Source organism: Trematomus bernacchii, unplaced genomic scaffold (assembly GCF_902827165.1).
Source record: "Trematomus bernacchii unplaced genomic scaffold, fTreBer1.1, whole genome shotgun sequence".
Taxonomy (NCBI): Eukaryota; Metazoa; Chordata; class Actinopteri; order Perciformes; family Nototheniidae; genus Trematomus; species Trematomus bernacchii.
The window spans coordinates 1,260,650-1,274,485 of record NW_022987709.1 but is presented as its reverse complement, the minus strand read 5'-3'; the positions used below and the strand labels follow the sequence as shown (position 1 = coordinate 1,274,485).

The following is a 13,836-nucleotide window of genomic DNA, read 5'->3' as shown; positions in this document are numbered from 1 at the left end:
TGGTGCTTTTCCAGGCTTCATTCTTTTCATTGCGTTGTCTATCTCTGTTAAAGTTATATTTCTCTCCAGTCCAGATTTGTCTGATTCATCCAAGGAGGGCATTTACATTTGACTAAAGAAGTCATCTACATAAGGCTAATGCCTTGCTACTTGCCCCCGAGGTGCACAGATTCTCATAGAAAGACTGGAACTGGGCATTCATGTTTTTTTGGTCTGTGACAATATTACCTTGCTCATCTTTTCTTGCAGATATAAAAGCTGCTGCTGACTGTTTCAGTTGATGGCACTAAAGCTTGCTGGCACGCTCCCCATGTTCGTAGAAATTAAAGCGTGATTTTAAATGAAGATCTACAGCGTCCCTATTGGACAGAGAATCAAAATCTGTCTGAAGCGAAATTCTCTCCTTGTAAAGATTCTCCGAAGGCGATACTGAATGTAATCGGTCAATCACTTTAATCCTATCAATCAATTCTGTGGCTCCTTTGGATTTCCTTTTAGTTTCACCAGCGTTATAAGATATCACTTGCCCCCTTACATATAGGCAGCAACATGTTCATGTTTAAAAGGCCCACCTAGAAAATCAATATCAGTTTAAGTGTATGCTATATTTAAATTGTATTCCATATCAGAAAGCCCTTTCCAACAGGGTACGGTCTGAACTACCCCTTTAATGTCAGAGAAATTAAGCAAATCTATTCCATCACAGGAAAAGAGAGCTTCTCTGGGACACCTTATTGTGATCAGAGTTAAAGAGGAAACATTTGCTTTCCACTTTCTTTAGCCCCATCATGTTGTTCTCGGCCTGCAAACAATGCCAGAATTCAGCTTTGATTGAAGGCAGTTGGGTTCTCATTTGTAGCCTTTATTTAACCAGGTTAAAATATCCCATTGAGATCAACGATCTCTTTTTCAAGGGAGACCTGCGGATTTAAATCTTCACACATCAGCGAAGGGATTGAGGGAGCCCCCCCCTCTGATCTGTGGTCTGCTCAGGCCGCCGAAGTGTGTGTAACTCTGTTTGTGTGTTTCACTTCAGCGGCTCATGATCATCTTTCCCACCATATCCTACGAAGGTTAACAAGTGAGAAACCCCCTGCCATTTCCCCTCCCTTTGGCCCCTCTCCCCCACCACCCCAACATGATCCCCTCCCCAGCTCCTTGACATTCAACTCAATGTTATTTGACATATCAGTGATGGATCCACCCTGCCTGTGCATCTGTCTGTGCAGAGTGTAAGCATGATTTGCACATTGTGGAGCACATACAGATATATAAACATGACCTGACTCCTTTATAATTCCTGTCATATTTACCCTGTTATGTAAATCACCCACTCGCTCTTCTTTTGCTGCCTGGATGCAGAAGACTGAGGTGTGTGTTTACGTGTGTGTGTGAGGGAGCATGTCATGCCACGGAGAGCGATTCTCTTAATGGTTTGGTAACTCGTGAGGATCAGTGACCTTGAAACTATCAGCTGTATAATTCACACACGGAGCGTTTGTGACACTCATCTGTGCACACGCCAGTCAGTGAGTGTGTCTGTCTGTGTGATACATTCACACCGGGTATGGATGACCTGCATCCTGTCAGAGCCTCAGTCCTGATTTGTTTTTAACATTTTGTTTTTATCTCTGCCTGGACGCGTCCTGAGCAGCTTCCGCCTGCAGGTTTCCACACACGAGTTTCAACAAAGTAACAACAACTGCACGTGTCAAATGAGATTTAAATATTCATCCGTTCCGTTACGCTCAGTTGTGTCACAGATTGTTCCAACACAGTTCTTATTTTAGCTGAGTGATAATATCAGGCTGTAACCAGCGAGAGGGGACGGGGCGACACGCAGGCCAGGCCTGGCTCAGGCCTTTCTTTAAGGAATACAAGGTGGCAGTGGGGACCCTCTCCCTCTCTGCAGCTCAGGAAGCGGCCGGCCTGTCTGCCTCTCTGCCTTAAATTCAGCTCTGCAGCAGAATGTGACCCCTCTGGACTTTCGGCAATGTCTCCTGCTCTGGTTACAGAGAGAAACTGACAAAGACCCCGGCAGTAGTTCTCTCATGCCATGAGTTAGAGTGACATTGTGGTGGGTCAGCACTGGGTCACGGATATATTTCTCCTGCTCGCTCCTGGGGGTGGGGATGTGCTTAGACAAAAAGCATGAGGGAGAATTAGAGGGCCCGGTGTTTGTATTCCTCTATCTTCTCTTGTCCAAACAGTGTCTTCTAAGTTCATTGACTTGCTGGTAATGGATAGGACTGCTGCATTTCCTGTAGTTCGGATCACTAACAATAAATAATGACCTGCTAGAGTTTCGGGGGCTCACGCCCACTGTACAGCGGGATTATACACACATATAATTGTCTTGCCAAGACTGGAGACGTACTAAGATGTGAAATGCTATTCATGCAAGTGCTATCTAATTGGCTCACTCCTTTGAGGAATTAGACCGAGTTAATCACGTCTGAATATACAGAACTCAATTAGAACTCTGCAAGCTAATGCAGACAGCCATGAATATTTGATGACGAAGTCAGCAGAGAGCCGGGTCGCTGCTGTGTTGGTAAGTACAGCAGGAGTGTGTTTACCTGCCGCTCCGCAGACATGCAGAGCCAACAGTGAGCTGCAGCGGCACAGCGGCCAGCATGTGGGGGCCCTGGACCCCCCCACGCTAGCTGCAAGCCTCTGGATCTGACTACCTGGATATCCATCACAGAGAGAGACAGGTGTGTGGGTGGTGTGCAGTCATTTCTAATTTGAGCCTTATTACTGTGAAGCAGCAGCACTAACCTCATGTGTTCCATGTTGTGCTTGTTTACATCTCTGTGACTGGATGTATTGTATGGTGTATCCCCTCTCTCAATAACATCAAGGGCTTCAGGGGAGTTCTTGGGGATATCCCCAATTGTTAGGTGGGAGCGGGGTCTGCTATGATGTGCTGTGGAGGACATCCATCACCAGGGGCCCCGATACAGCTGGCACCATGCCTGTGGTCTCTGGGGACCGCCCTTTGGAAATGTGCCCTTACTTTCTTAATTCATTTGGTGCAGTTGAAATCAATTGTAAACTCAAATACAGGACGGACACACACACACACACACACACACACACACACACACACACACACACACACACACACACACACACACACACACACACACACACACACACACACACACACACACACACACACACACACACACACACACACACACACACACACACACACACACACACACACACACACACACACACACACACACACACACACACACACACACACACACACACACACACACACACACACACACACACACACACACACACACGTTTGAAAGCCATAAAAGAATGCATGTTGAATGGCTTTCCAAGACAGACCCACAGACTCACTGTGAGCTCATCAGGCCATCATGCAGGTCTCCTGGTGACGGGCAGGTCAGGGCTGTGTGTGCAGCTCGCTCTTTACAATAGCACAATGGAACATCTTTGGAAAAGTGTAGCCAATGAGACCAAAGCCCATTTATTTTAAATAACAGAGCCATAGTAGAACAGCAGATAATGAACGTAATTACATTCAAGCAACTTGGCGTCCGTGACCTTGGTGGTCTCTGAAATTATGTCAAAAGAAGAAGAAATAGATTAGGGTTTTTGTGTGGGCAAGTCGCTATCTCTTTATTACTGCTTTTTCAATATGAAGCTCCGCTCCTGGCATGACCTTGTGTTACTGAAATCAGGCTCATTACAGAACACTTAAATTGGCCTGCTCTTTGGATGATCTACATTCACAGCAAGTGCTGGTATAAACAGTAAAAGTGGGGATTTGATTCTGCTTCAAACAGGAAGCCGAGAATTGTCCACAACCCCTTTGCCACTGGCTGGTGTCAGAAAGCAGACTGAATGGATCTGTTTACTGTATGCTCTACACAAAGCAGGCGCAGCGTAAGAGCCTGTTCAAGTCAGTTAACTGGGCAAAACCAGCAGCAATGTGTAAGAACCAGTAACAATGCACATAGGGATGACATCAAATGTGCTTAAGGACAGTCGGCATGGTAAGCAATTAACCTCAGTGACACTGTATTCCTCTGCTGGACTTCTTCAAAGAGAGAGCTATCAGTACAGGAAGAGTCCCTGTGTCCCTCTGCTCTCTTAACTAATATGCTCTCGTGGTTAAAGCAGACTTCCGTAAGTGAAAGGAAACGGAGAATTACTCTTCATTTCTCAGACCATGATTTCAAAAAGATGTGCTGACATTTTGGCTTGAATTGAATTGTGTTATGACTGCTGGAACATAATGACTTCATTTGCTTCACTTTCTTTTTGTGTCAAGTTGTGAAAAATTAGCCTATAAAAACTGCCATGGTCCTTTTAGTTTAGTGAATATATATATATATATATATATATATATATATATATATAAAATATATTTATTTTTTGTAGATGAATGTTAAAAAGGCAAAAAAACACAGCAAATATGCAAGAGGTTAGTCAAGATGATGGTACGTTGGGAAAAGGCTTTCTTTGACCATCCTTTTTCTTTTTAAAATGTCATTCGCACCTATTTAGAAAATCTTTATTGCCTCTATAGATAGATGTTTTTTTAAACATGCTTGTTTATGTTTGAATACATAAATAGCAGGCAAGATCTCCGACATACATTTAATGAATTCTTTAATTTATCTTCAGACGTTTTGTTTTCCATTTCAAGGTTCTTAATGTCACTAGCATTAGGTCATGTTAGCTTAGCATAAACAGACAACTAATACAGCTCTGACATTGCTGAAGCCAAGTGAACGGTGAGCAGTGAGCCTCCCTTTTTCCAGGGAGAAAAAATGGGATTACATGAAGCAGTGTTTCCTGTGACTCCCTGAACGGATCCAGCGACATGACTGTCTTTGACACTAACAACTACAATTACAATACAGAGAAAGGTCAAACAGAAGTACCATTAATAGCATTAAAAATGAATGTTATATCACGATAATCTAAAATAATTTACCTAGCCTTTTTGTCATTATGACAACAGACCTGAGAAACCGCCAGAAACACTGGTCCAAGAGAAAATACAGCACATACAAACACACTCACCACAACCTGCAGATTTTGCTCTTGTTGTTGAAAACTACATTTCATTTCACCTTGCAGATAAGACAAACCGGCAGCAGCCATAGGCCAACAACTCACATCTTTTTCAAAAGACATTTGGTGATTTTTAAGAAAAAGCATATGGATATGAATAGCTTCAGTTCCTATCAGAAAGGGCTTTCCTACAGCATGGTAAATCAGTTTAAATGATTTTAAATAAAGCAATACATTTGAATTGATATAGATTTTTTGTAGGCGTCTTCAATATGTTTTAGTGCTGCCACCATCCACAGCAGAACATGACTTGGCCTCCGTGCTAGTTCTTTTGTCTGCTTGATCCACCATCTACTGTAGGTAATACTCTGACTATGGATATGTAGCTAACACAACCCCACCTCAAACAATATGAACTATCCCTTTAATATGCATTTAACTGTAAGATGACTAAATCAATGAACATCTTCAAAGGTTTACAGCAGGGCTATTCAATTAGTTTGGAATGGGGGCCGGTTGATGAAAATGATCCAAAGCAAGGGGCCGGGAAAAAGATGGCTTGAAATATGATCAATCATATTAAGAGCTTCAGATACAGTAAATACTACAACAGCATAGTGGAGTGCATATATTGTGTTTAATTCAATCAAACAACATAGCCCCAAGGCCTTTATAGATCTAAATGGCAAGTTCAGAACTCAGTAGGCCTACATGTGAAGCTAATTTAACCATCAACATAATTTCATTTGATTTCATTTAGGTGAAATGATCTAATCATTCACGCAGAGATGCAATAAATGACAGGAGTTGTCACTACAGTAGCTAGTAGGTGGGTTCGAAACCCTAGCCCGCCGAAGTTTTCAGGCAATGTCTTCCCCCCTATCTCTCAATTTAACACCCTCTCTGGAATAAAGGCACTCTGGCACAAAAAATTATCTTAAATGATCTTAAAAAAAATAAAAAGTAGATTACTTTTTAACATTATACTCAAAGGGCCAGTAAATATCACCCCGGGGCCGGATTTGGCCCGCGGGCCGCCAATTGAATAGCCCTGGTTTACAGTATTTTAAACCAAACATACTGCCATGGTAGATCTGATTACATTATTGGATGTCCAGTTATGAGAGCCCTGCTAAGACCCCGGCTGCAGGGTAACACTGTTGTTATAAGGTCCAGCCCCACTGCTTTCCTCTCATATTTGTGCATTTCCAGATGCACTGTGATTAATTGTTAGAGAAAACACACAGTCAGCGATACTTGTCAATCTGCTGGAAAATGCTTCACATGAGAGCTTTCTTGGAAAACACTTAGTGGCACTAAAACTCAAAACTGCCGTCTCTCAGTGACACTGATGGACTGCTCGCACACACACAAATACTTGAAATCTAATCATGTGTGCAAACATGGAATGAGGGAAGCTGTGGGACACCTCAGGCAGAGACACATCAGACAAGAAAAAAAATAAAAGCCCAATGGCAACCCGATGTTGTCACATTAACACGATTACAGTACACCCCATGCAAAACGAGACATTAATTGAACGTCTGTTCAGTTTATCAACCTGGTTGTGTATTCAAATAGACAGCGATAAGTCCTCTTTGGAGGAAAGCCATGGCAGTGCCAGGGACAAAGGCGGATCACTGGCCTGGTGTCTGTGGGCCGGCGGTGTGACTGAGGTTGTTGAGGCACAGAGATAGCAGCTTGTAAAATCAGGAAGTAGCTGGGCGATGATAACAGATGTGGGAGAGTTCCTGCACATTACTAAAAGGAATTAACGATATCTACACAAACAGTTTGAATGAGGCAAATCACCCAGCGGAAGAGATGGATGTCGCTAACACAAATGTGGCTATTGTTCCACAGAATATGCAAAGTCTGAGCCTAGATAAGGGGGCTGCTGATCGCCTACTTTGATACATGGCAGAAACTTTATTGGATGGCAATCAGCTTGCCGTGCAAAATGTATTCCTGCAATTCCTGGCCAAGGGATTAATGGATATTTGCATACTATTACACCAATTTTACACACAGTGAGTTTCCTCAGGCCCCTGCAAGATAGATATATGTCATACTTTCTGTACATATGGGATCAATACAAACTATGCAAAATGAGTTCATACACATAACTGTTCCACTTTCTACAGTTGAATATAACCCTGTGTGTTTGTGATCTCAGCAGAGGAGATGAATCAGAGTGTGTGGCCCCTGAACATCCTATACAACAAGATAAACATCAGAATAAAGTTTCCTTTAAACAAAAACGAAAAAGACAAGTAAACGATGCTACGAGTCTTGGTTATTTTGGTAAATTGGATTACAATTTTAATATGATTTATTTTTTAATGTAACATTATGTAATATATTATTCAGTTATTTATGGAGCTATTTCTTCAATCTCCTTTGTACAGTCATTCTAAGCATTTGAGCTACTTTGGCTAAAGGGTTTTATAGAATGTTTGGATGCTGCACCATAGCTCTGTGGAAGAATATTTACATATGTATCTTTACATATAGCATATGGTTGTTTGCTGACATAATATTTTCAAAGCATAATTTGAGAAAAAATACAGAAGCATTTTAGATACCTGTAACACATGCAGTCTGAATTTAAAGGCAACTTCATGGATCAAGTTAAGATAGGAATAGGGCAGGTTGAGAACACAATCTGAATCTACAGTAAAATAAATACACATTCATTTTCATTTGCTCAGAGAGATTCCTAGACTGACTGACCCGGAGGTTAACGTGAAGTTTTCTCTTCCTCTTTGGGTTTTAACATTTCCCTTCAGAGACTCAACTCTCACGTTCATTCTCTAATCTTACAGAGGCGTATGACCCTGAGGATGGGAATAAAAGAAGAAGAAATTACTTTCATTAAGAAATTCAGATTTCCCCCATCCTTTTGATCTTGTGCCAGAAGAACATTTATGCTGATGAAATGCATAAATAAGGTTCCTAAATTATCCCGTTCCTCTTTAGCGCATGTATCAGAGTTGGAGAACTTCCAGACAAGACAACTACAATCACAGAGAGTGCCTCTGAAAAGGGAAGATTTAGAAGATGTCCTGCCACTGCTTTAAACGTCATGTAGCTCAACTCCAGACTTCACTGCACATTCATCCATTTCCTGCAAGCCATGTGAAGGAAATATTTATGTTTGTGTTAATGTGCTGTGTCAGGAGAATCAAGGATATCAGTGTGTTTTTAAATGTATTTCTTTAGGAACAATAATTATCATTCCATTTTCATTTCATAAAAAGCAAATACTGTATATATCAGTAGTAATATATAAATGGCCCTGGTCTTCAAGATGTATCTTCTATCAAAAACAATGCCCTCACCTTTTCATTAGCTAGCATGCTACAAAGGTTTAGACAGAGGGTGTTTCTCAATCGCGAGTAAAGCTGCTTCAGAGCCACTATTTCAAGCATACTACGTCATCGAGTGCCGCCGAAGTACTGTTCCAATCTCCAGCATACTTGGAAATCTACCGAGCCCGGCGTACTCCGTTTGGAGAAATATCGAGGCTGCACATGAGTAGACTCCGCGGTCTTAAAATCCCCACAATGCTTTGCGCACGGACCAATTTCCCCAAATCTGTGGCGGAAGATGTAAGGCGGGGCCTCTCATATGACGCACACCTGCACACTTGCTAGCGTGTTCCTCTCTTTGTTTTCCAAATGCCAGGAAGTATTCTTGACTCGCTTCTGAAGCAAGATGCTCGGCAGACATGTGCTACCAAGCAAGCGTACTCGACATTGAGAAACACCCACAGACCCATCATCTCGATGTAAAGAGTCTTAACTAGAATCTGCATAGTGGAACAATTTGTGGTCTTTGGCAAACTATTGCCTGACAACATGTCTAAGGGCGTTTATGTGCCGCAGGCTGAAGAAAAAGTGTTGTCTTACAAAAGCTACAGCAATGAAGATACAAAACAAATACTCGAAAAGTCAGATCCTGAGTTTTGCACTTCTGTACAGTATGCTTTAGCAACACAAATAACATTGTTGGAGAAGTGCATTGTTAAACTGTAAGTGCACTAAGTTAGCGCAGAACTGCGCTAAGAACAATGCGTGTACCCGCCCAGTGAGTCCAAAATGAAATAGGTTTGTCTTTGGCTCGTGCCACACCCTTCCATCAATCTACATCGACATCAGTCCAGTAGTTCTTTTATAACCCTGCTGACAAAACAACAATCAAACCAACAAATCAAAAACTGATCAAATTCGATGCACAACCAGAGATCTGTTTTATTGAATTTTTTGTTTTAAAAATCTGTTGCCTACATTGCCCACAGTGCAACTCAGCAACTTGAAACTGCTGGCCTCAAGCAGAGATGAGGAGGGGTGGAGTCAGAAAAGAGTGATATACCAGATCACTTCTTTCTCACTCCTGCAGATCTTTTTCATTTTTCACAATTCCTTTTGTTTTACAAATCGCGTCCATTAATCTGATACACATAGCTCTTAATGAGAAGGAAAGCTGAATACATAACACAGCTATTTCCCTTCTCAGTTTCCAGAAATGACCTACAAACTTACCCACACTATTGCTGGCAAAAGAAAAACCTGGACCACGTCATTTCCAGGAACTGGACATAGGCTGAACCTTAGTCGAATGAAACTGAATGAGGCAAACACTTCTGCACTGAACGGTTTCCTGGTGGCTTTGCGAGATGACGTGTCTTTCCTGACAAGATTGTGAAAGATGAGATGAGACAGAACCCTCTGTTTAATGTCATCCGCAAAGTAAGGTACACTGTGTTACATTCTAACATGATTTTAATAAGTGCATTTAAACCACAACTGAGTGCTTATCAGCTGGAACTGGAGATAGCTATGGATCAGCTCACTGAAAGATGTGCGAGTGAAAACAATATAATCATCATCTAATTCACCAAGGAAGAGATGTGTGAAATTCCTCCATTGTAAAAAGACAACGATGACATCGCTGATATCATTATTGAGCGAGAGAATATTAATAATCTAGCAGGTTGTGTGTGGCAGGAAGAAAAGGTAGTGGGTAGCCAAGAAACATCTGAAGATGAGCTACTACTATCATGCTCTGCTAGCTAACAGGAGTAACAGGTGTCTACAACCTGCATTCATTGATTTTTGCCACAAAAAAAACAACAATATTCACCACACAATGACATGTTATAGGCTTTGTGTCTGACATTAATAAATATGATATGCTTAATGTAGCTGGTAGAGCTGAGGCAGAAGTGGCACAGTACTAATTTTATTTTATTCGATAGGGCCCCTGCTAATTTAAATATATTTGAATATACCCCAAAGAAAATGTGCTTATATGTTTAGGCACTTTGATTGGGCCTGGTACTGAATGGAGCGGAGGAGGGGGGGGGGCAGCAGGGCCAGATTACTGTTGAGTTCTCTGACTATAGAGAGGCTCACCCAGCCCTAGTCAGTAGCTTGCTGGCTAGCACCTACTGGTACTGAGCCAATAATACAAGTCTGCTAACAGATTCAAGAGCTAACCTTTTGATATCAAACAAACGGCACTGAACACTTTAAGAGACTGAGCTTGTTTCATTATCTTCAGCATATTCTCATGTAATTCAACAGTATTGGTCATTATAAGTTGAATAACTTCAAAACATCCCTTTCAGGGGAAGACACCATGAAATAAAGTTGAATTAAGTGACCAAAAACTAAACAAAGGGAAAGAAAAAGAGGAAATGAAGATATGTGTGGCGAGGGTTTGGAGCCTGCCGGGCATTGATGATGAAATGTAGTTGTCTGAGGTAAAAATATGTGAACATTCCAGCACAGAGCTACCAACATGCCCGTTCTGATATCATAAAGTGCTTACTTGCAACATGAGACATGAGTAACTAGAGTTAGCCCAAACTATGTGGTGAGGCAGAACAAAAAGTGACTTACAATATAGCAAGGCTCACAGTACGCCTTCTTCTCCACAGCGTAGAAAGGCTTGCCGCGCAGCTTGCTGCTGCAGGTCATGCAGACGAAGCAGTCCACATGGAAGACCTGGTCCATGGCGGTGCAGCCGGTGCCCTCACCCACCACGTTGTCCCCACAGCTGGCACAGCGCCCTGGGCACAGCAAGAGGAGGGGAGGCTGAGAACATGTTCAGTAGAAAACCACAGATATTTGAGGTCAGATAACATCCGTCAGGAAACCAACAGTCACATCCCACTCACTGGAAACACATCGAGCTGCAAACACATGATCACACCATGGATACTGTTATGAGCTGGAGAGTGAGACTGTTTACCAGGCCTGTCAGACACAATGATCCTATAATCAGCTAGTGATGATACAGGGCATCCTGCAGTGTGCAGAGAATCTCTGTCAGGACAGTGATACAACCAGGTCAAAAATATATATTATCTTAAAAATGTTTTGTTTACTGAATAGTTTCATGATACTGATAAGAGAGTATATATATAATATAATATATACGTATATAATATGGCTTTAAAAAAAATCACGCAGTGTCTTAATTGAACCTGAATAGTTTTTGTGAAACCGAAACCTGGGCCTGGATCAGGGCAGCAGTTATTGGCCTAAGACAATTAAAAACTATAGGGTACTAGCGTAACCCTGGTTCTCAGAGTAACATGAGTCATAAGCATCAATCTCATTACGCCAATCCTGATTGGCTGGTGATCTTGAAGACCATGTCAGCAAATCGACCCACCCTTAAAGTAGCTTGCGCTACGACGCAGCATCATTCCAAATAAGCACCTCTTCTCGCTTTGCCTCAGCAAGAAGGGCTTTCTGGTGAGATATCTCACTCATGTTACTCTGAGAGCCGGGGTTACGCTAGTAACCTATAGTGCTCATTCATAACATTCGTTCCGATGTCTCACTATGGGATATGGAGACTCCCGTACTGCCAGCGATGCTTATTTCGAAAAACCACCAGTACTCAATAGGAAGAACTCTGTCCCACGCGGACCCTGAGCCCAGCACTGCATGGGCCACGCTTGGAGCAGACACATCCAATCTGTAAAAACGGACGAAGTGAGCGGTGAAGACCAGCTCGCTGCCGCACAAATGTCCTGGATGGAAACCCCCTTAACCAAAGCCCAGGACGTAGCCAGGCCACGAGTAGAATGAGCACGCAGACCCTATAGGCCAGAGCTGTCCCTCCCACAATCCAGTGGGAGAGCCGCTGCCTGGTAACAGTGGGACAATTGCTGGACTTCATGCCAATAAAACAGCCATTAAGGCCTTTTTTTATCCGCAAACTTCCAAGCATATCCGAGATCTTATTTTTTGTTAAAATTATTAACCTTTAAAACAAAAATGCTGATCACAAGTACTGGAAAGGAAATGTTTAGGATTTTTACGCAAAAATGGGAATGGGCTAAATGATTTTAAACATAGTTATCGATGACCTTTCTGCTGGTTAATCTGTGTTAATCCTGTTACCTGCTGCTGTTCATGTCTGTCAGACAGGCTCCTTGCATCCACTGCTGTGTTCCAAACACTTGGAGCTATCCCTTTAAATGCTTCACTTCCTGATGTCAGTGCATAATCTTTATTTCTATTTCAAAGGCTGGATAAAGAAGGATTAAATACTATAATTATGCCACATTAAAGAAACCATACACATCACCAAAGTGTGACATGGGCGATATCTATTAAAAAAAAATCAGGCTTTAAATGATAAAAAAAGGAAACTTTAAGCTTTTGTCAAAGGGGCACGAGTGAACTGATACTGTTGCGCCAGAAAGAGCCTGATTGCATATTGCGGGACATGGCATTTGGATATCTTTAATTGAGTTGCAGATATCTTTAATTGAGTTTAAGATGTCCTCGACTCAATGCAAGTTATCTTCAACCAAATTAATAACACTGTCAATTTAATTAATGGTATCTTACAATAACAGGGTTTAAAAAGATATCTGAGAATGTTTTATTTTTTACACATCTGAGGACAGATGCAATCTCTCAGAGGAAGCATGATACAGTATATTTAATTAATTCAAGTTTAGTTGTATGGATCTTTTCTTGTTCCTTTTTTGCTTCATCTAAAGGCTGATTTGGGCGATGATTGACACTGTATGTTCTGAACAGAGCGGTTCAAGCGTGTTACAGACAGTGGATAGACACTAACCGGGGGAGATAGAGTATCTGATGCTCGCATTTTCACAGTTCCACTCGCTGTTCTCCTATCGAAAAATTCAAACGGAGAGTAAAGCGGAATCTGTCTCAGGTATCAGCACAACTTTTGGAAGTCATATGTTGTTGAGATCAAATATCTGCTTGACTGCGTGGCCTGCTTAATGGTATTCTAATCTCAGATAACTCATTATCAGCCTCAGTGAAAAAAAAGTTTAACATATGATTGGATGCACAACTTTTCCCTGGCAACAGATCCTTATGGAAACGCTGATATTTGTGCCTCTATCATGAGGCGACTCATCGTTTATTGACTGGGGACACAATCACAAACAGAGGGCTGACAGATCACTGCTGAAGACATTTAGCTGCTAACGGTTTGACTTCTTATCACAGCAGCATTTTGTTCGTTAATTTAGCAACTGCTGACATCCAGAGAGAAAGCCTGCTATTGGTTTCATCTGCTCCCACAGCTCTATCCACACCTCAATTATGGCTGCGTTACCTACTGTACAGGGAGGCAGATTAAACAAACTAGTGAAGGCATGTCTCCGGGGGACATGTGGGTGTCAGTGGAATCACAAGCAGGGTAATCACTTCAGAGAGCCAGAGGGGGAGAGAAAGGGAGAGAGCGAGCGAGAAACGGAGCGCCGAG

The 13,836-nt window shown here is 42.1% G+C and overlaps 1 protein-coding gene across 7 annotated transcripts in view; it reads right to left on the bottom strand.

Annotated features, from left to right (window-relative positions):
- lpp (LIM domain containing preferred translocation partner in lipoma) overlaps nucleotides 1-13,836 on the bottom strand; it is a 169,161-nt gene that overhangs the window by 16,420 nt on the left and 138,905 nt on the right. For all 7 annotated transcript variants that reach the window (XM_034140870.1, XM_034140864.1, XM_034140863.1 and 4 more), the window contains one exon: nucleotides 10,974-11,143. In XM_034140870.1, coding sequence (XP_033996761.1) covers nucleotides 10,974-11,143 — 170 coding nt within the window. The remainder of the gene's footprint in view (nucleotides 1-10,973; nucleotides 11,144-13,836) is intronic.